The following is a 23,578-nucleotide window of genomic DNA, read 5'->3' on the forward strand; positions in this document are numbered from 1 at the left end:
CCTCATGCAGTCCTTACCGGATTCTTTCTTATAAATTGTTTACCATCTTCTGTTCTTGGTAATAAATCTCCTTACTCTATATTGTTACCAAATGATGATCTATTTTCACTACCCATGAAAGTCTTCGGGTGTCAATGTATTGTCCATATTTCCTCCCCAAAACATAGTAAACTTGATCCTGAATCTATCAAGTGTATCTTTTTAGGATACTCTCGTACATAAAAGGGTTATGTTTTGCACAAACAAAAGAACCCAGATCATGCACCATACCCTCTACATCTCATCCCATATCAAATTTTGTGTTTCATCATCATTTATCCCCTGCATGTTGTCAATTTCTCTCTGTTATTTTTGTCATATCTGTACCACAATCTTATCAGGAGGCTCTCAAACATCCAGGGTAGAAGGCAACAACGGATGAAGAAATGCAGACACTTTATGCAAATCAGACATGGGCTCTAACCCACTTCCATCAAATAAGAAACCCGACAGTTGCAAATGGGTGTTTACTATGAAAGACAATCCGGATGGTTCCGTGGCTCGGCTGAAAGCTCGCCTCGTGGCTAAAGGCTATACACAATGTTATGGAATTGATTATGAGGAAACTTTATCTCCAGTGGCCAAAATGAACTCGGTACATGTGTTATTATCTCTGGCAGCTAACTCTTCCTGGCAGGTATATCAACTTGATGTGAAAAATGCATTTTTGAATGGGGACATCAAAGATGAAATTTATATGCAACAACCACCTGGGTATGTGGGTGAGGGGGAGTCAATATGTCGACTAAAAAAATATTTGTATGCTCTAAAACAATCCCCACGTGCATGGTTTGAGAAATTTAGTCAAGCCCTCATACGGGCTAGATTTTATAGATGCTCTGGAGATTACTTAGTATTTATTAAAAACACACCTAGAGGCAAGGTAATTCTGGCAGTATATGTTGATGATATCATTTTAACTAGTAGTGATTCCGAGGGCATCCAGGAAACAAAAGAAAAAATATTTGCTGAATTCAAGACAAAAGATCTTCGACTACTCAAATATTTTCTAGGTATTGAAATATCACAATCCAGATATGGGATTATGCTATCCCAAAGGAAGTATGCCATTGATCTACTGGAGGAGACAAGAATGATGGGATGCAAACCAGCAAAAACTCCTATGGACTCAAATACAAAATAATGTGTAGGTACTGGAGAAGATGTAGTAGCGGGAAATATCAAAGACTAGTGGGAAGACTCATTTAGCTTTGCGTAACAAGGCCAGGTATATCATATGTAGTAAGTGTGGTGAGTCTATATATGCACAAACCGCAATTTAGTCATTGACAAGCACTAGAAAGGATATTATGATATCTGAAAGGAGCTCCAGAAAGAGGGTTTCTCTATAAAAATCATGGTCACTTCAACATCGAAGGATTCTCATATACAGACTGGGTCGGATGACAGAAAATCTACTTCGGGATTTTGTTTTATGGTTGTAGGGAATTTGGTTACATGGAGAAGCAAGAAGCAAAATGTAGTAGCATGGTTTAGTGCAGAAGCAGAATACAAAGCCATGACACATACTGTTAGTGAACACCTATGGATTAGATATCTTCTCATTGAATTGGGATTCTACAAAGAAACTCTGATGGCTCTATATTGTGATAATCAAGTAGCAATACACATTACATCGAATCCAGTCTTCCATGAAAGAACAAAACATATTGAAGTGGATTGCCACTTTATACGAGAAAATTTTCAAATAGGCCTTTTATCTCTAAAACATATATTATCACAAAGTCAAGTTGCAGATATTCTCACCAAGCCGGTCACTCACAAGATTATGTCTACCATCTACAACAAGCTGGGCATCTACGATGTTTTCTCATCCCCAGCTTGAGGGGAGTGTTACAATGTGGGACCCACTATGGTTACACGAGCTAGTGGGATCCACCATGGGGACGTGGGATGCCAAGAAGAGTCCTCACCTAAGCTGGCACGAGTTAAGAGATAAGAAGCACAAGCTGGAATAAGTTAAAAGATTTAAAGATCATGTAGGACCCACAAAGATAAGACCACGGGTCATCCTCCTCTCTTATGTCCACGAGATTAAAGAAGAGTTAGAGTTCAAGTTATATTAGACATCTAGTAGATTGTGTTATCTTTTCATGATAGGCTTATACTAGAGAGTTAGAGTTGGAATATAATTAGGAGACTTAAAGTTTAATTGTATAAGGACTCTATCACTTCCTCTACTATAAATAGAGGTGTTGTAACTCAGAATTAATCAAGTTCTACAATTATTTCTTGAGTAAATCTCTCTCTCTCTTTGCTTGACGCACACCTTGTTTATCTTCTCCTATTCTCTCTACCAGAGACTCTTCTTCCCCTTTTCCTTTATTCTTGCTCTTCCCTTGCTCGGAATATTAGAAAAGGGGTCCTAAATTCAACACAAATATCAAACTCAGGACTCATAACTAAAAACCTCCCCTCGCCGACAATGACGGCAGTCCGTCCATACATCCGGCATCTCCAGCAAGAACTCTCCAGCTTTGGGGCGGTGAGATGGTCGAGATGTCTTGTTCGTAACGCCTTTTATCGCGTCATGTCCACCGTATGTTATAGTGATGATACATAAAAGAATCTATAAAATACTAGAATCATGAACAAATATGACACTTTATTTCTAACCTAATTATATATATTTTTTGAATACCCTTCAAATATTTTATATATTACTTACAATTATCATAGAAGTTATAAGATATTAAAGCAATTTGGTAATATTTTAAAATAATAAAAGAACTAATGAAAAGGACAATGAAATGTAAATATTTATTTTTAAAATGTAAATTAAGTAATTAATAATTTGTTGATTAAATATTTAAATAATCATAAAAATAAAAAAGGGAACAAAATTAAGAAATCAAAGGGTACGAAGAATATAAAGAGAGGGACCTAGTTTCACCCCTCTCTTACTAATCATGTTGGGGAATTAGAATTATCTTAAGTTGCTTATATTTTCAAATCATGTCACTAAGGACAATTTTAAGCTATTGATTACATTGAGTAGATCTTAGGATTGGTGTACTTATTTGTTTATGCTTAGATGATTGAAAACTAATTTTTAAGAGGTAATTCACATTGGGCTATGTAAGCAAGTAAACTATGCAATTTGGGTCAAACTTTGATTAGGGAAAAGATCTTCCTTCGAAAATCCTTGTATGGATCCAAGTTGGTGTGCCTAATGAGTTGTTGAAAATCCTTATGTATTTCTAAGCTTTGTAGCCTAATAAACTCCTGGAAAATCCCTTTTGAGGGTCTAAGTTAGTCTATCCAGTTAACTGCTATAAATCTAAGTGAGAGTGTGTTATCATAAATTGGTTGTTATTGTTAATTGACTGGAGTAAATCCTTGTGTGAGCAACATTCCTTAGAGGCGATCTACTATAGATGTAACAGGACAACTCAAGCTTTTTGGTAACTCAAAGTGCTTAAACATCTTGAGGCGGACTAGCAATTTGCAAAAAGATTTGTGAACCACCTAAAAATTCTATGCCTATTTTTTATGTAATTGTTTCCTAGTGTACCTTGATCACTGTGAATGGATGTAACTCATAAAATTGCATTTAAACTTTAAATTAATTAGAAGGATGAAGACACATAGATAGAAATTAAGCAAGAGTAGTAAAAATTAAGAAAAAATAACAAACGTATTGACCTCCTCGGATAATTATGTAATTTATAACATATATGAGTGAAGTGATATGTATTTGATAATGGGGGCATTCTTGCTATTTGCTTAAAGACTAATAAGAGGTGTCTAGTGAGACAAAGAAATTAGGGTAATTTTCTCCTTTTTTCTCATGCCATCTTCTTCTCCTATTGCCTCCTTGTTCTTAAACCTCTTCACCTCTTTTGATCCTATGAAATTTCAAACACAATAATAAGAAATTTATATTTTAAAACTTGTAATTAAAAGATTGGTCGTTCGCTTGATTTAATCTCAAACTACATATTATAGAATGTAAAATAATAATATAAAATGATAATAACTACATAAAATTCAATTACATAGCAACAAATTATAAAAATGGATATATTATCAAATAGTATTGAAATATATAAACATATATCACAAATATAATATGGTATACAAGTATATAAAAATTAAATATAATAATTTTTTATTTTAAAGTACAATAATTTCATAATTTTTAGATAATATAAAATCAAGAGATTAGCTGAGGGCTTACCTATTTACTAGAAAGAGAGAGAGTGAGAGCTCACTTTTCCTTTTTTCTTAATGCAAGACCTTTTTTGTTTTGTTACAATTCAGGATGCTAGGGGGGGGGGGGGGGGGGGGGGGGGGGTGGGGGGCGTTAGTCAACTTGAAGTCCGAGATGAAGATCAACCGCATGACGCCCTTCATCAGTTGAAGTCGTTAGTGAGCGCATATGACATTTCATCTAGATGCTGGGGATGAAGCGGTCCTTCATCTCCACATTTTAAAATCCGTAATCTCGTTGAAGACCATTTTTTATCTTCTTCGAGATGAAGGACGTGCGTGGCTTGGTTTTTTTTCCCCCCCTCTCTCGCGCGTCCTCATTTCCCTTTTTTCCTCCCTCTCTCCCGAACCCCTTTCTCGTCTCCTGTGTTCTCGACGTCCCTGCTCCCTCTCTTCGCCACCGGAGAAGCAGGAGATTTCGTCGGCCCCGTAGGCAAATTTCAGCAAGGGGTCTCTGTTCCGGGGGCTGAGAAACAGCGATTCACACGTTTTCGAGAGCCCTCTGTCTCAGAAACTCTCCAGGCGACGAAGCCTCAATGGGCTGCGATTCGCCACCGGAAAACAGGCGACTCCGTCGGTGCCGTGAGAGAGGCAGGAGACGACCGTCGCCCACCTTCGTCGGTGCCGTGAGGAAAGGTTCCGCTTTCGCAACCAACGACCGCAATGTTCTGGAGCTGCAGAAGGAAGAAGACGGGTTCCGATTAAATTTTCCTAAGTTAGGAAAATTTAATCAGCGTCAGCGCAGTAAGCTGAGTCTCGCGCTGGATCGGGCGGACCGAACCGAGTCAACCCAGGCCAATAAACTTCATATTTAAGTCTCTAGTAAATAAAATATAATTAAAGTATGCATTTGATTAATTAATTACTTTTAATTTTGTGAAAATATATTATTAATTAATACCATGTAAAAAATCTATCTTATGTTATTAATATAATACTTTTTTATTCATTAATCATATTTATTTTTTATTTACTCTATTGTATTAGTGATTTAATAGTGGTAATTAAAATATTGTTAACTCAAACACTTGGTTCAATTAACACATTTTTATAATTAATAAAATCAATGGTTTTAAATTTCGAAGATGAAGATGAAGATGAACTTGTCCACACTAACACCCCTATTTCGAAGATTTTGAATATGAATTGTCCACATTAACACCTATTTCGAAGATGTATGAATTGTCCACACTAACACCCATTTCGAAGATGAACATCATGTAGATGCATGAGATGAAGATGAAGATAAAATTTCCATTGTTGACTAACCCCCCCTTTGTTTTGCCAAACCGACCCGAAATGAAGGGATATTTTGTACATAAAATGTGTCTAACAAGGAGGTAAATACGATGGGGAACGGGGGATGTGTTTTTGGACCAAACGGGTGCAACAAGAAGATGAATGTAGGACACATGATTTTTGTTCGTTAACTTGCTGCAATGGTATAGCACCAATATGGCACGGTTGTCATGGGGAAAGCCTATGTCATTGAATGGCTCCATCATCTCCACAAGTTACAGCTACTCTTGTTTTCTGTAGCATTGACTCTTAGCTTGACTTGTAGTCTAAAGTTTTGTCTTATTTATTTATTTCTTTATTTTTATGATCTCACAAGAAACGAATTTAATAGAAGAAAACTCTCTTGTAGCATTGAAGGACTATAGGATTGATAGAATGTTTTAAGAAATGTTTTAGAAACAGTTAATCTAAAAATAAAATCAAGGAGTAAACAATGACAACAAGAGAAAGCTCATTAGAAGACAACAAACAATGGCAGTGGAATGGTGGATGATGGAGAACAAGGTAGAGGTGGCACCAAGGCTAACTGGCTCCTAAACCGTTCGAACTCGGCTCGAGCTCAAACTTGAAATATGACTCATTAAATATAACAAGCCAAGCTAGAGATTTTCCAAGTTTGGCTTATTATCTCGTGAGCTGAATCGTTAAATTAGTTTTTTTTACAAAAATACCCTTTAATATAATTGATCTCATCAATTCCCTCTTTAGTTGGTTGATAGATGCTTTTATTAACCTCAAACCTCAAATTGTTTGACCCTTTTAGATCCCTCAACATCTAATGTTGTTGATTGCCAAATGAATAAATACTATTGATGGAGGTGTTTGCTCTTTCTTTTAGGTCTATTAAGCTAGATATGATACATTAATATGCTCCATTGTAAAATTTTGGACTCCTCTGTGATAGTTTGTAGTTCAATGGTACTAAGTTTATCAAAAAATTCCCTTGATTCATAATTTTAATTTTTTATATTTTTATAGTTTTAAATATAGTTTGGAGGTCGAACCCTGCTCGAACTCGATTAAAATTCTTGGATTTGAACTCGATTCCAATTTTAGGTTTGACGATGAGTTCGAGCTCAACCTCACATTTAAACTATTCAGATCATGCCAAACTCAAACATATGCTTGTTCAAGCTTGGTTCGGCTAGATGCTAACCTAAACAAAGGTGCCAATATCTACAATGATGTTTGTGCTTATTAGGGTGTACTTCTTAGAAATGGATGACCAACTGGAAATATCTATACTTTCATCAAAATACAAAAAAATCAACTAGAAAAAATAAAATTTTCGATCAGCTCAATCATATGTCCCCTTTAGTGACAAGGAGAGAGCAGAATGGTTTCGTTCCTCCTGCATGATCCTCATTTTCTATTTCCCCTTCCTGGAGAATAAAAGCAACTACAATCATCGACAACAGACTACAAAGGAACCAGGGGTGTTCCATTTCCAGCAAACTGAGATTCCATTTCAGTGAATTTCTTCCTAGACGGAACAAATTAATGTAAACTTGTGGCAAAATTGTTTTCCAAGCAGCGAAATATTTTGAACTAAAGCTTGCAAGGAAAATCTTCAAGTATAAGAAAGCATGAGAATATCTTTAAATAAAAAAGAAAAAATGAAAAAGGCCACAAATTCGTTTCTGAAAGCAACTTCAATCAGGAGCAGCAGCCTCTCTTAGAAAAAAAGACTTGGAATAATTGTAGGCAAGTGGGAGTCGTCTTTCTTCTTTTGCTCCGTTCCAATTTGAAATTACATCTCTCTTTTCGTAAAGAAACAATTGTTTATGCTAAGATCTATGATGAACCCAACTAAACAAAGCATTTCTGATAATTAAAGGAGTTAGATAATCGATAATAAAGCTTTTGAGCTCTTCTTTTACTTTTCACTGCGAGTCGTGCATCCTCCCTTGTCTCTTTTTTTTTTTTTTTTTTCTGAATTCTGTCTGGAATTCACTGGAACTGCATTTGTCGATAGTGTTTCTGAAGAGCCAAAAGGTAAAGAATTCTGAAGTAAGTAGCATCCAGCTTCGGTCCACAGAGACTGCGGCAGCCGCCTCACCCAGATTTGAAGCTTTATATATATATCCCCACGTTTTCCTCTTCCTCCTCAAGCCTAGCTAGCTCTGTACTCCTTTTTCCTCTACGGATAAGATGTCTTTCTCGTCGGAAGCTCTACCCATGAATTCTGTTTCCGGCAGCCAACCTCGAGGTGGGTTCGCCACTTTTACCAGAGAAAATAAGAAACCCCTCATTGTATTCCTCTCTACACTTGTCTTGGTTGCCGCGGTCATCTCCGTCGCTACCGCTGTCACCAGAAAATCTAAAGACCACCATGAAAATGTGGCTAACATAGAAGCCTCCCACGCTCTCGTCCGCTCTTCTTGCAGCTCGACTCGCTTTCCCGAGCTCTGCTTCTCCACTATCATCTCCACTCCTTCTCTGGCCGCGTCGCTCACCACCCAGAAAGAAGTTATCGAAGCGTCCATCAATCAAACCATCATAGCAGTTGAGCGGACCTACTTCCAGGTCCAAAAGCTGATCGTTAAGAGAAATCTTACTTCCCGAGAGAAAACTGCTCTCCATGATTGTCTTGAGAATGTAGACGAGACTCTAGACGAGCTCCGGGAGACATACGAAGATCTCAAAGTCTACCCTGCCAAGAGAAGCATCTCCGAACAAGCGGAGGACCTGAAAATCCTTCTCAGTGCCGCCATGACGAATCAGAAGACATGCCTTGATGGATTCTCCCACGACGAGGCAGACAAGAAGGTGAGGAAAGTGTTGGCGAAGGGCGTGAAGAGAGTCCACGACATGTGCAGTAACGCTTTGGCCATGATTTGTAACATGACGAACACAGACATCGCAAACGAGAAGCAGTCTGGTACGCAAGAGAGGAGATTGGAGGAGGAGACTGGAGATGACGGCTTCCCGAGCTGGTTATCCGCAGGAGATCGAAGGCTTCTGCAGTCTTCATCTGTCACACCTGACGTCACGGTTGCCGCCGACGGCAGCGGCAATTACAGAACAGTTGGAGCAGCAGTGTTAGCTGCGCCAGAGAAAAGTAGTAAGAGGTATGTGATCAGAATTAAAGCCGGTGTGTACAGAGAGAATGTGGAGATTCCAAAGAAGAAGACGAATCTGATGTTCGTGGGGGACAATAGAAAGACCACCGTCATCACTGGCAGCCGGAACGTGGCTGACGGCAGCACAACCTTCAAATCGGCTACAGTTGGTAAATTATTTGACAATTTCCTTTCTTATATTTTCTAAACTTTTCATTTTTCTTTCGATTTCCTTCTAACTTCAAAGTGGCCAACCTTTTACACACAATTAAAGATCATACATATTGTTAATGTTTCATTAGGATGAATCAAATAATCAGAATAATTAGAAGCAAGCTCCTTATCTTAAAGCTTAAACAATATCATGGAGGCGAGGGGCATTTTCCCGTCGTCCTCGTCGTACTGAGTACTATCAAGATTGTTGAGCTAATCGATTACAGAAATTCCACATAAACAACACTTTTTAGGCTGCGGACGTCGCTTGATTGAGTGACTTCTTTTTCGTTTTTTAGTTTGTTAAAGTGAAAAACGTGGCGCCGAAAGCTAATATTTCGCCTAAATTGAAGGAAGCCCGTATCTAATCCATTGATCAGACAGGTCAACTGTCATGCTGTTTTCTGAACCCTAAAATGATATTCTCATATTATCATTGCTTGTGATGCAGCTGTAGTGGGGACGGGTTTCATCGCTCGGGACATAACCTTCCAGAACACGGCGGGGCCTTCCAAAGGCCAGGCCGTGGCCCTCCGGGTCGGCTCCGACTTCTCCGCCTTCTACCACTGCGACATGCTGGCCTTCCAGGACACACTCTACGTCCACTCCCTCCGCCAGTTCTTCCGCTCCTGCCTCGTTGTCGGTACAGTCGACTTCATCTTCGGCAACGCCGCCGTCGTCTTCCAGGACTGCGACATCCACGCCCGCCGCCCCAACTCCGGCCAGGCCAACATGATCACAGCCCAGGGCCGCGATGACCCTAATGAGAACACCGGAATCGTCATCCAAAACTGCCGCATCGGCGCCACCTCCGATCTCCTCCCTGTTAGGACCTCCGTCAAGACGTTTCTCGGCCGCCCCTGGAGGCAGTACTCCCGGACGGTGGTCATGAAGACGGAGATCAGCGACGTTGTCCGGTCGGAGGGGTGGTCTCCCTGGTCTGGGAACTTTGCGTTGGATACATTGTATTACGCCGAGTATCAGAATAGGGGAGCTGGGGCGAGCACCGCGAGTAGAGTGAAGTGGAAGGGATTCAAGGTGATTACCAGTGCTAGCGAAGCTAACCAGTTCACAGCCGGGAATTTCATCGGTGGAAACAGTTGGCTGAGATCAACCGGATTCCCTTTTTTGCTTACTCTGTGATCTGTAATTTATATATCATAATGCTTTCCCTACGAAGGACGAATCGCATCTGTGAGAATAAACAAGTAACGGAGAGAAAAAGGGTTTGGGCAATGATCGAGCGAATGAATATTATTACTTATTACGAGTCAAGATTTTTTGTGCCTCTGTAAAATCTGAACCGAGTCTCCATGAGAACTTGGATCACTAGAAAACTGAACTGAGCCTACTTTCTGGCTTTTAGTACTGCCCTGTCGTAGCCATTAAAAAAAATCAAGGATAAGAGAGCGACTTCGACCTAGAAGAATTGACTCTTGAGTTATCTTTTTCATTCCAAGAACAAGTTTCAATTATGATGACTTTCTTTTGCTTATATAGTTAGAATTATTTGATAAAAGCAGTTTCAAGCAAGATTTTCAACTTAATGCTCCATAACTTTTTTTTTTTTTATGACCTTAGGCATTCAAAGATTAGAGCTACATTGTGGTTAGTCTATATTGGAAGATGGGCCAAAGCCCACATGACCAAGGAAGGCCCACAAGTCTACGTGTGTGAAAGATGGGTTCAAGCCCACAAGACTAAGGAAGGCCTACACATCCAAGAGAGGTAGAAAATGGGCTCAAGGCCCATAAACCAAAGATAAGGTCCACAAGTGATGATGGTAAATAAAGAGATATATCATAAAGATGACACCGATGTAGTTAGTTTATTTTTCAAGGTCATAATTATAATATTATAGGATTATTAATCTATAAATTGAACTTCAGGAGCATGGATAGGAACACAAGTCCATAACCTCTTTCTTCCTTCTGTTTTCTCCCAAAGGGTCTCTCTCTCTCTCTCTCTCTCTCTTTTTCTCCATGAGCTAAATCCATGGAATCCTGAAAATCAACGGTCTAAGATAACAATATTGTATATATTGCTATTGGTTTAAATATTTAGCTTTATTAATTAACAATTCAAACTTGCACTTTGTTCCCTACTCTTAATTGATATAAAGGCTTATGGTTATTATAACTTATGTTCTTTAGTTTGCAACAATACTTTGAGAAGAAAGATAATTACTCATAGGGCTAGAATTTCTTGATTTACTGTGCAACGAAAATGAGAAAATAAATGTGCATTGACGAGGACCCTCTAGGTAAATAGAGAAGAAAACACTTTATTGAATTTCCTAACAAGAGAACTGGCAAAGCAAATAAAAATCACTTTCTATTCCTAATTAAACGTACATTAATTTCTCCATTGAACTACTAGACTATTGAGAGCGTATCCAAAAGATTTTGTGAGTTATCATTTTTTACAACTGCATGTTTTTATGCTTCTCTCGATGAACAGATAAGGAAAAGTCTTTACATAAATTTTATAGCAAGAAGTCTCACAGAACATGAATTAATATGGAGTCTAAGAGGAGTCTCATGGGAAGGAATTTTTATAGAAGAGTCTCAGTTAAAAGTGTTTTAGTCATGTTAGTATTCTATTCTTCTTCAATTGTTCTAAGACTTAGAGTTTGACTTTGGGTGTAATTTAGACAAGGGCAGTTTAATTGTAATATAATTTTACTTGTTTCCTTTATTAAGTTTGAGGGTTGATTGATCAATTCCCAAAGATTATGAGTTGTTCATCTAATTCATGATTTTTTCTTTATTTTTATTTTATTTTAATTTATTTATATGTAGCTCTCTCTCTCTCTCTCTCTCTCTCTCTCTCTCTCTCTCTCTCTCTCTCTCTCTCTCTCTCTCTCTCTCTCTCTCTCTCTCTCTCTCTCTCTCTCTCTCTCTCTCTCTCTCTCTCTCTCTCTCTCTCTCTCTCTCTCTCTCTCTCTCTCTCTCTCTCTCTCTTGTAGGAGCAACCACAGGCACAATCATAACCTTGGAGAAGAACCAAATGGTCACGAGCTCCCCCAATATCATTGATTGCTTGACCAATAGAAGTTGCCAAGAAGATAGGCCTCACAATTAGCACATGTGAGCTTTCCTTCATCAACGGCAATCGTCCACTTCAGAGGTTCAATAAATATGGATGAGCACTTAACTTCAAAACAATTGAAGATAGAAATGCACCCGTGCCTCCTTAGAGTAGAGAGCGCTTAGGTTGTCTTCAGCCCTGTCCAAATCAAAACTTTGGCAATTTTGGGTTTCTTCCTGCCAAATTCATCTTCTTCGTAAAAAAAGCAATGTATATCACCTTGGATTCATATCGAGGCCTCCTGTTATGTTCTCCATTGACTTTATAGGACATAAATGAAGAAGGAAGATGGACAAAAAAGCAACAACAATTTCATATAGGAATCATGAAGACAAAGAGTCCAAATCCAAGAAGAAGAAGTTGCAAGGAATTGTCTCAGAGATGGATTAGGATTCTATTCTCTACAAGGAAACATACTGAGATTCCAAACGGGAAGAAGGAAAAGAAAATGGGAATATATTTTACACGAGGGTCAGAACTCAGGAATGTACAAGGATTAGACGACTGCAAAGGAGCAGATGAATCGATATCCAGGGAACTACTATGAAAAAGCTTACAACTCATCTGGTAGACATTATGTTGTCCACAAGGGATCCAATCTTAGAGTTTATGATTCCTGGAGCAACATTCATACTTCCAAATGAATCTAGAATATGACATTTTTAAAAAAAATAGTTAGGGGAGACTATAACGGTAGAACTTAATAAATTTGACCAAGCATAACTTTTTACTTCTTCTTTTTTTTTGGGGGGGGGGGGGGGGGGGGGGGGGGGGGGGACCACAATTTTTGAATTTGACGATGAATAATAATTTTTGTTCCAAGGAAAATTGATTGATTGATAATTCCAAGTGTATTTATAAATTAACTTATTTGCAAACGTTTTTGGCACTAAAAACTTATAAATACCCCACCAAATATGCCTTAGAGAAGTTAATGAGCATTTATTGGCATACCTACACAAATCCAAAGCATTCATTCTGGAAAATCTTTCCTAAGTCCACTTTTGAGAGAAAATGATCCTCACTTTGCAATTCTTTCAAATCCTCTCACTTTGTAATTCTCTAAACCCCAAAGTTTGATCCTCGTATATGTTGGAAGATAGGGCCCAAGCCCACATGACCAAGAAAAACTCACATATCCAAGTGTATTAGAAGATAGGCCCAAGCCCATAAAACCAAGGAAGACCCATGCATCCAAGAGATATAGAACATGGGTTCAAGGCCCACAAATCAAGGAGAAAGCCCATAGGCCCACATACATTGATGACAGGATGGTAAATAAAGGGTCATCTCATAGAGATGACATTGATGTAATTAAGCTAAAGTTCCAGGGTTAAAACCCTAAGTTTAGGGGTATTATTGTAATATAGTAGTTTTATAAATCTATAAATAGAGCTTCAGGGGGAGGGTAAGGAATAATCAATTCCATTACCCTTCTTCTTCCACTTTTTTTCCCAATGGGTTTCTTTCCCTTTTTCTCCATGAGCTAAATTCATGGAGTCCTGAAAATCAACAGCATACACTTAGACAAGCTCTACTTCTTCTTCAATTTGTGCAACCAAGTTGGAGGCTTGGCCAACTCAAGAGAGAAGGTTGTGTCCCCATGATCAAAAGGGTGTAAGCTTTTCTTTTCTTTTAATTTAACTCTTCATTTTGATAAGTTTATCCAGAACCTTATAATCTAGATAGTAAGGCTTGCTAGAGTTAAAATCTATCTCAGGGGAGATTTATTGTAACTGTGAATCTAAGCATACACATGGCTTAAAATAGATACAAAATCTCTTTTATGTAATTTCAACTAATAGAGCTCAAATTAGTTAAATTTCCCAAGCACGAGTTCTTGGGTGAAAATTACCAATAAGGGAACATCGACAACAAAATATTTGGAGTTATTTGTGGTGTATATACACTTTCATTTATTTTTTTTATTTTCAATTCTATGCACATAATCTATTAATTGCAAAAAACTTAATTTACATCTACTCTTGAGAGGCGACCTGGGCCAACACTTATTCTATCATTCGATAATAGGTAAATAAGTGGTACATGGAATAAGTTACTCACCATATACTGAATAAATCATATACAAATGGAACAATATGTAGAATAGCTTATTATCCCGTTCCTTTATATATCAGGTGAAACGCCACTTAAGCCTCAGCCCTATCTCGATAAATTTCTAATTATCGAATTCAAATTCAATAACTCTTTCATACAAGATGGAGTATGCTTGTTCAAGGCCTGTCGATCAACCAAATATAGGCTAGCTTATATTGCCAAGCTTAGTTGGGTTAGAGAGGTTGTGTGAGTGAGCATACGAGCCAAGAGGGGTGCCATGATTGAAAATAATTTAAATTAAGATTTGCAAGTACGTGGAGTATAAATTTTATGATTTGGTGTAAGCTTCTTTTTGGTTTATAATGATTTGGCATGGTTAATGTACCTACAACTACCCTCATGGATTTGAGACTACTATACATTGTTTAAAAGGGGTCCAAATCGACCAAGGAACAAGACTCTGACATAGGGAGGCCTAACTTAAATTTATCTTGAGTCTCTTATGTTAAGGAATAGTTCCACATGGATTAGTACTTTACAGTGATGTGCAAATTTGTAAGAGAGCTTGGGTTGGGCCTCTCGACTCTTTAAGTTTCTGCTTTTGGGTTGGATTGTCCCCCGTCTCGCTGTAATATTACATGGACTTGGCTCTGTCTTGGTGCCAATGACAGGTGCTCATGCCAAAGAAGTGACGCATGATTCCTTATTCTATCTTTCATGTAAACAAATATATAGTCCCAAACTACAACTGAGGTCACAAGAGTTATCCATCTGTTACATGACATTGACATCTCTTTACCTGCTCAATTATTTAGGTTGCAGTACTTTTGCTAGTTATTTGTTTGTTAATCATCTGCTTGAAGCTCACATAAATCACTTTGTTACTGATAAGGTTGCACTTGGTACTTCCTGTCTCATGTCACATCTAAACAAGTGGCTGATATTTCTATCCATGACATATTTTAATTTGCAAGCTTCAGTCCTAGCTAAGGTTTCTCCCTTTCTTTAAAATTCTCAGTTGAAAGACGGTTGGGAATTTAGAGTCTGGAATGGATACTCAAAGTGGGTGGGCGGGAAGATCATACATATCAAAGAAGGTAACTCAGCTCTAAGATGGATTGTAATTCAGTAACTCTGTGAATCTTTCTTCTCTTCTTTTTGCCTGTGTTTAGCAAGTTTTAATCCTTTTGCAGCTACTCTTACTCCTTTTATTCTTAAATGTAGAAAGGATTTGATTTCCCCATAAATTCGAAAATGGAGTTTGGTTCTGTGTCACCAAAAGTGAGTTTGGTGGGTAGATACGATTTAAAAGCTTCGTCAATAATTTGCTTCTAATCATGGAACTAAAAAAGAAAAAAAAGGAGGATTTCGGTGCTAAAGTAGGACTTTTAAGATACTGTTTTGATCATAACAGAAGTCTCTCGAGGCTTAATTAGCTCCGATATTAGCTGTTTTGATTTTGGAGGGGCTACTTGCGGTGTCTTATCAGTAGTTAATCAAACTGAGAAATCAAGCTTTTCTGGGTTGGGACATTATCCTTTCAGTTTCACGTAAAGCTCAACAAGCAGTTGGGACATTACAAACTCTGTGTCTTTCAGTAGTCTCTTATCCAGTTAGTTGAGACGATTTCTTGGTTTTTAAGCATTTAAGCTCAAAACAAACCCCGCCAAAGCTGCTTGGCCATGAAACATACCGTTCCAGAGACAAATCCCATTTGCATGAAAGTGAAATTACGTACGAATCTGCATGGTTTCGCAATGAGATAAAACGAAAGAGATACTTGGAGACGCTTTTTGGGGTTGGCAAGGAGAGCTGGAGATAAGGCGATAAGTGGGAGTAGGGTGAGAATCTTTGGTTGGTGCCTTTGGAGTTAGTCAGCTATTTGGCATCAGGGGCACACAATCATGTGAGCTGGTAGGACTAAGAGCTGCAACCATTCCTTGTCTTCAGAAGCTGAAAGAATCATTTAACAGACCACATCTAGTAAGTTTTTTCTTTTCTTTTTATTTCGTCTTTCCTACATTTACAACATTCTAATTTATATACATAGAATTACAACCGGATTTCAGCTCTGATTTTCCAGAGGACTTCATCCTCTTGATTTTACGGAAGACTTCCTCCTCTGGAAATTTGGTTGTAATTCTATGTATAAATAAGAATGTTAGTAAATATATTGAAGATGAAATAAAACGATAAGAAAGCTTGCTAACACATCCCAAATTGATTTTTTTTTTTGGTGCAAATTATCTACATTTTCTTGAAGTGTTCACTGGAGTGTGACCTTTACAAAGCATCTATCTATGTTTGGTTTTTGGTTGAAGAACAGCTGCCACTACTGTAGGCCACAACTGCCGTGGTTCAAAGGGTCCCCATACTTAACTAGCCTGGTTCTGCCTTAGTTAAAAAGAAGCCCCGATTCACTGGTCCCAGAACATATGGCAAGGTTGGGAGCGCTGTAAAGAGGTCGCCCAGGCCATTGAGCAGACACATAAAGTTGGTCTCCCAGCAAAAGCTCGCTCGTTCTGCTTGGGGGATCCACGGCAAGTAGCTAGCTTGCTTTCTGTCTCGTGTACGAAGAAAGTTGAGAAAGTTATTGATTCAGAAAGAAGATGGAAAGAGGTAGAAGAGCCAAGAGACACTAGGGTCCATTTCAATATGGCGCTCTAACCAGGTCAGAGCTCGGTGGCATTGCCCCGCGTTTGGATACATGAGGATCCAGATTCTACCAGAACTCAAAAAATTAAACGGCAGCGAACCCTAACTCAAGAATAAGCAACCCCCTTTTCGTTAATCAATTCTGTTCAAATCATACGACGATGAGGCAGTCATATCACCCACCTAATTTATTATATTTTTGGTTTCATGTAGATGTCATTATATGTAGATGTCACCCATGAAACCTCTTTTTGGTTTCATGGACCAAAAACACCATATTTCTTGCCAAACTGCAGGGTCTAAGGGAAAGAAAGATCCATTGGGACTGAGTGTTCCATGTAAAGCTAGTAAGTATACTTTATGTAGTTCAATTCTTTTTAGTATGTAATTAAGTGAGTGGGACTGAGAGTTTAGGTGTATGGGAGGTTTTTGTTGAGAAAGATCTCATCCTTCACTATGAAGTTGATGGAGAGAAATGCTTTGCTCTCCTCTGTACCTTGTAGAAGAATCGAAAGAAGGAAGAAATTTGTCGTGTTTTACTTTAATGAATCATAGGTACAGATTTACAAGATACGCATTATCGGAAGATTACGTGATAAGGGTTATCTACAGGATAAGTGTTATCATACAGATAATGACTAATTGTTATCCGTTATTTCTATCATACATGTACATGGATCAAAGATCAAAATCTTCGCAGTTTCTTTATCGGTAATTTAACTAACATTAGCTGATAGTTTTTTGTAAAACTCCCCATTCCGGATTTGATTTCTTTTTCTCTAAACTTACGTCCATTTACCAAATTATTCAGATCATGCTCTCAGAAACCAAGCTTATTGGGGTTTGCTTGTATCCTTGTCTTTTTGCTGCTTACCATCCATGGTACAAGGGATCAATCTATTTCATAAACTAGAATGATCCAATGTATAAGTTGAGTAGTGGAGACCCAGTTGAGTCAACTACCCTGTGAGTGATAATGGAGTTTCACATATAAACACATTGGTGGAGTAATTATCTATCTCATCAATAGCCACGCTGCCTTTGCACAGGTGTGTAGAAATTAGAAAAGCAAGGGCACCCATAGTAAGCTCCAGGGTCCACACTCCTCCTTAACATGACCACATATCGGCAACGTCTCTCTAAAAGCATTGAGGAGAAAGAAGCACCATGAATACAAAGAAATCTAAGACCTGAAGGCCATGAATGTTCTTTGTCTTTGACTTGTCCAAAAGCTGTTTGTGTTGAGCACTCAAAGAGCAGAATGGACAGGGCAAGTGGCAATTGTGGGAAATCTCTTCCCTCAGGATTTCCTCCACTAGCACATCATCTCATCTCCTGCGTGAAAGGATATTTTCCTTCCACTAAGTCTAGCTTCGTCCTGCTTAGACTCAGGTATTTGACTTGGAGAGCCGTGCATGCGTATCACCTCAAATTATATCTACGAATCATGATTGTCATCAGACCGGGAAAAAAAAAAAAAAAAACTAAATTAAACCCAGCTTTCTCTCAAACGTCTGCCTTGCGTTAATTTGATAGAACCCCACCCAGGTGCAAGAAAAAAGCCGCAGTTGATGGCATCCCTTCTCATATACTTTCAAGTTCAAACCAAGTAAGGGGAGGCCAAGGCATGTGAAGATTTTTGCTACAAAAAGTCGTCTAAGGCTACATTTGTAACAAGTGGTTAAAAAGTCTTATAAGCAAAGGCCCCGAGCTCGCTTGTTGAGTGTTGATACCATGTGGGTGGGGCTCAGTGCCCAGAGGTGAAGCTTCTGAATGGTGTAAGAACGACAGAGTGATGAGATCTTCACCTAACGTGAGTACCCACCCTTAGTACCACACCTAGTACCTCACTGTAGTGAAGACACCAACATGACAAGAGGGTGGGGGCACGGAAAAGCTTTAATTATCTTTTTCATTGATGTTGGTGGCCAGTGCTGCTGCTGTTGTTGCTTAAGCCCGGGGATTGATTACAGATTAGAACGAAGGGATTTTACCAAGTGATGAACCGTCGTAAAGCAGCATTTTAACCAGAAAAAAATACTCATTGCAGAGGTTGAGGTGGTTCTTCCAAACAGCAGAGCCAATGACCTTGGATGGACGACCATATAGTTTCTCTTTTCCAACAAACTTGAGGACATATTTGACGATAGGGTATGGTATGATATCATTCCCCTGCATGTTCATGTGTCTCAATTTGTTGCGCTCCCTATTCGCACCCACAATCATAGAATCCAGAAATGATGTCGTTTGCCGGCGTATTGGGGAGAGAGATGCCTCTTCCTGTCTAATCCAAACCAGGTATTCCAGACACCAAAGTGGATGTATCAAATGGTTAAGCCAAGATGTTGTAATGTACTTTCAAACAATTATCCGGCAACCTTTACATTGCTAATTAACCAGTAACCAGTGAACCGCCAGCAGCAGCAACAGTAGAAGATGCCCAGTGTGTAAAGTCGGGTCTAAGGTTCATCCTAAAATGACTAGCCAACTTAAGAAACCTCTTTCCTACCTAATAACTGACTATTCCATGTGTGGTTATTCCTTAACAAACTCTTTTATAATTGATTAAGCTGATCGACCACAGAAGACTTAAGAGACGAGTTTAGAGATGGATGATCTGCAGGGAGACATGGACACATTTGTGACTGCTACATCTTATCTTATTGCACGTGTTTAATGACCACATTTTGCACATGTTAAGTGTGTGGGTGAGAAGGAAAATAAGAAGTGGACGACAGTAACAGTTTTGGATGGTAAGGATTGGAGGATAGTGAAAGGGGTTCAAAAATGGCACATGACCTAACCTTATTGAGGCCATAGCGAAAGTTCAATTGTCCTCCACTCTTCACCTATTGCCAAGTTTCATTCCATTCTTGCAGCAAACTCCAAGCCAAGGAGACCCATGTCAAGCCAGTCCAACCGAACAATAAAGAGAGTTGCTCGAACTTTGTTAGACATGGCGCGTGCACCATCAGGTTGAAGGAGAGGAAGGATTGGGATGGCGATCGTCAATCGTCTGGTAATTAATTTGAGACAGCTAAAACCCCCTTAAAAAACTATCTTCATCTACCTCTCGCTTCAATTCCACACTATGAGATTTGGTTGTCATTTCTGCAACTCGAAGAAAAGCAAAACTGATCAGGATTCGTTTACGGTTTTCTGCAATTATTGGACAACGGTTACAATGGTGGGTTCTCCATCAAACCATAGGCAGCTCCAAGCTACTTTTCTCTTTTGCCTCTGGACATATTTAGTGGTGGGTTCTCCATCAAACCAGTCGGTTGATTCAGGGAAACATAAAGACCACTTTGCACTAGTTTTCCCTCAGTTTTTGGTTCTGAATGATCTCCTAACGCGTGCAGATCAGGTGAAAGGATGTTTATGTCTGTAGAGGCTCGGTCTCATGGAAACTGATAAAAACAAAACAATAATTAACCGAAGTGAATACACCAAGTTGATGTGTATGAGATCGAACCGGCCTTATTGGAAAGAACAAGCAAGGGAGAATCAAGAAGCTTCCCCGACTCGAGTACCCACGAGACTTGGCAAAGAAAGTTTTTTTTCACTCCCAAGTACAAATCATGATCGGTCGCTTAAGTGTTTGATTACAAGCCTGAAGTCTTCTGCTTCCGTTCCCTACCAAATCAGAATGACAGAGAGTAAGCGAATTTTGCGAGAACCACCTGAAGCGGCTCAAACCAAATTCTTCTCCCAAAGCCCTCGTCTTTCACATGAAAGTGTAGGAGTGGCTGGTGACGAAGTGTAACGAATGGACCATGGACTCTCAACAAGTACTCATGTGCATCGCCATTAAAGGAAACTAATCCGTGGACTGCTGTCGATGCCATACCATACGGAAAGTTTTGGTGTATGATCGATTCTTTTATAGTCTGGCCGTGGTTGATGAACTGGTGAAGTTGTTGGTGTGGAAGGAAGGGTATTCTGAACTGTTTACCTGGTTCGGGGGTTGGACGTGCTTGTTTTTATAATTTACTTGCCGACGGGAAACAATGGAAGCTTCTCTGATACATTGAAATTTCGTGTATATTGCATGCAAGGAAGCAGGAAGAGAGAAAATGACGGTTCGGTGAGCGTGGAAAACAGACAAAACCTACAACGACGTCGTCCAATGGAAACTACAGAAATACTTAAGGCGCTTGTACCTTTAATTTTTTTATATATATATATATATATATATATAACGTAACTCTGCCCTTGCTCTCCTGCGCCTGCAGTGCCTCTGTTGCGGCTTCATCACTCGGTTTTTAAAATTCGTTCTTTCTCTTTCTTTCCTCGGCTCGCCATTAAAGCTCTCTACAGCCACTACAAAAGCGTCCAGCAGCAAAAGGCAAAGCAGAAAAGGAACAAAGAGATGTTTGCAGGCGATCAGGTAGAAAAGTACCCGACAATGGCAGAGGTACCATACCTTTAGTCCAAAGAAGATCCCTTTCATTAAACCCAAATGCGCAGCGTTTTTCATCTTATTTTCTCCCTCCCGCATTTCCTAATCATCGTTTTTTTTTTCTTTGCTTCGCTTTCTCGCTCTTTGCTTGTTTTCTTAGATTATGGAGGAGCTAAAGCGCATGATGGACATAGGCTTGCCCATAGCAGCCATGAACTTGGTGGGCTACCTGAGGAGTATCGTCTCTGTGGCCTGCATGGGGAGGCTCGGCCGCCTGGAACTTGCAGGCGGAGCTCTTGCTATCGGATTCACCAACATCACCGGCTATTCTGTGCTTTCCGGCCTTGCCTTGGGGATGGACCCCCTCTGCAGCCAGGCCTTCGGCTCCCGGAACCTCTCCTTGGTTACACTCACCCTGCAAAGAACAATCCTCATGCTGCTGTGCGCTTCCATACCCATTGCCTTGCTCTGGCTTAATCTGGAGCCCATCATGCTGAGTCTTCATCAGAACGCAGACGTAACCCGGGCTGCTAGCCTTTATTGCCGCTTCGCTCTCCCAGACCTCATCGCCAACAGCTTCCTTCATCCTATACGAATCTATCTCCGCAACGAGGGCTCTGTTAAACCGTTAATGTGGTGCACGTCCCTCTCGGTTGTCTTTCACGTCCCTCTTACCTCCTTACTCGCTCACGACCTTCACATGGGCGTCCAAGGAGTAGCAGCCGCCAACTTCTGTACCAATTTTATCACTCTTTTCTTTCTCCTCTGCTACATGCTGGAGATTCGAGCCAGTACTAGCACCACTCATGGCCCTCTCTCGACGCCTCTCCCGGTCCCCGTACACCCACCACTGCCTTTAACCACAACGAGAGACGAATGGAGCAAACTGCTCCGGTTGGCGCTGCCGAGTTGCCTTGGTGTCTGCCTAGAGTGGTGGTGGTACGAGTTCATGACAGTGGCCGCTGGTTATCTAGCAGAACCCCATGTTACATTAGCCACTTCGGCGATCGTCATACAGACGACGTCGCTCATGTACACCCTACCCGTGGCTCTGAGCTCGGCTGTGTCAACACGGGTAGGCCTGGAACTGGGTGCCGGCCGGCCGGAAAGGGCGAGGTTGACGACGGTGGTATCAATGGCGGCTGCTATGTCAGTATCCGTGATTGGGGTGTTATGGACAACGCTGGGAAGGGGAGCATGGAGTAGAATCTTCACCAACGACGAGGAAACAATAAAGCTAACGGTGAGCGTGTTGCCAATAATCGGACTGTGTGAGCTGGCGAACTGCCCACAGACGGCTGGGTGCGGGGTGCTCCGGGGCTGCGCTCGGCCGTCGGTGGGGGCCACCGTCAACCTCTACTCTTTCTACCTAGTGGGAGCTCCTGTGGCCATTGTCTCCGCCTTCTTTTTCGAAACCGGATTCATGGGCCTCTGCTATGGCCTACTGGCAGCCCAGATCACCTGCGCTCTCTCCATCGCATCCGTAGTTTACAGGACGGACTGGGAGCGGGAATCGTTGAAATCCAAGGACTTGGCAGGCATCGGTGGCTGCGCCCATGAAATCCAAACGTCAAAGGCTGGTGAAGATGTCGAGTTTCTGAAACAGCTTCCCCGGGAGACGTGACTGTGGAAGACTAGGAGTACAAAAAGGAATGACTTAATGAGGCAAATTACAGAAAGGGAGCCGATATCAGTTCAATCATGTTCGTCTTTTATATTCCATTAAAGGCTGCTTGTATATTTATGTTCTGATCAAATATAACTGATTGATGTATATAAGCATTTCATCTCCTTCACGAGCTGCAGAGTATATCACTAAATGGATGCAGGTTTGTTGCTGTTTCCGCATCCTCTCCATGTGATTGGAGAAATCATGCGGAAACTGGGAAAAAAAGGCAAGTTTGTGTTCTAAATCAAGCAAGATTTAGTGGAACTTGGACGTCTCTCTATTTGAACAGGATTTGGATACGGGAACTGAAAAGATTAATAACAAAAAGTTTGATAGTAAAGAATCAAAGCAAAGTCTGCAACCAAATGGAGAGGTGCAGAAAGAGATGAAGATTGAAGAATATGAAACAAACAGGACAAAACACCAGAGTCACAAGCTAAAATAGAAAAATAGAGAAGCTTTCTAATTCTTACCTGTTCACCACATGTGAATTGGGTCAATTCGGAAAAACCAATGAAGGTTTCGATTTTGAGTAAATCTGGTCTTGACAGGAGACACCACTGCTAGCTATGTGTTCACGATGCTATTAACTGATCCGAGAGTATGAATCCTTGAACACAAGGAAGACTAAGGGGAAGAGTAGTTGCCATAAGCCTAGTAACTCATTACTACAGAATCGGTATCGACACCAAAAGGAAAGGAGAACCCTCTAGCTGGAAAAATGCCGAGGCCCTGAAGGAAAACCTGATCAGTTCCAGTTCCAGGGAGTTACATCGACCAAAAGCCGAAAAGAGGACAAGATGGATGGTTGTTGGAACAAGCCATGAGGGCTCTTAACAATGATATATAGCTCCAGAA

The 23,578-nt window shown here is 40.1% G+C and overlaps 2 protein-coding genes across 2 annotated transcripts; both read left to right on the forward strand.

The window, feature by feature from the left end:
• Positions 1 to 7,616: 7,616 nt before the first annotated feature.
• On the forward strand, positions 7,617 to 10,297 carry LOC137958627 (pectinesterase-like). Its single transcript, XM_068805699.1, has 2 exons — positions 7,617 to 8,803; positions 9,298 to 10,297. Exons 1-2 carry the CDS (start codon positions 7,723 to 7,725, stop codon positions 9,987 to 9,989), a joined length of 1,773 nt encoding a protein of 590 aa, XP_068661800.1. The 5' UTR covers positions 7,617 to 7,722; the 3' UTR covers positions 9,990 to 10,297.
• Positions 10,298 to 21,021: 10,724 nt separating this feature from the next.
• Positions 21,022 to 22,675, forward strand: LOC137958362 (protein DETOXIFICATION 55-like). The gene is made up of 2 exons (XM_068805333.1): positions 21,022 to 21,066; positions 21,212 to 22,675. Exons 1-2 carry the CDS (start codon positions 21,022 to 21,024, stop codon positions 22,673 to 22,675), a joined length of 1,509 nt encoding a protein of 502 aa, XP_068661434.1.
• The last annotated feature ends 903 nt before the right edge of the window (positions 22,676 to 23,578 follow it).

This window comes from Aristolochia californica, unplaced genomic scaffold (genome assembly GCF_029961685.1).
Source record: "Aristolochia californica isolate CCGP_79_NKW_82.1479 unplaced genomic scaffold, dmAriCali1.0.hap1 SCAF_3, whole genome shotgun sequence".
NCBI classification, from domain to species: Eukaryota; Viridiplantae; Streptophyta; class Magnoliopsida; order Piperales; family Aristolochiaceae; genus Aristolochia; species Aristolochia californica.

Excerpts from the sequence above, each read along its gene's own strand:
- LOC137958627 (XM_068805699.1), top strand. The coding sequence starts at position 7,723 with ATGTCTTTCTCGTCGGAAGCTCTACCCATGAATTCTGTTTCCGGCAGC. Across the intron at positions 8,804-9,297 it reads CTTCAAATCGGCTACAGTTG|CTGTAGTGGGGACGGGTTTC; the intron begins GTAAATTATTTG and ends CTTGTGATGCAG.
- LOC137958362 (XM_068805333.1), top strand. The coding sequence starts at position 21,022 with ATGTTTGCAGGCGATCAGGTAGAAAAGTACCCGACAATGGCAGAG. Across the intron at positions 21,067-21,211 it reads AGTACCCGACAATGGCAGAG|ATTATGGAGGAGCTAAAGCG; the intron begins GTACCATACCTT and ends TTGTTTTCTTAG.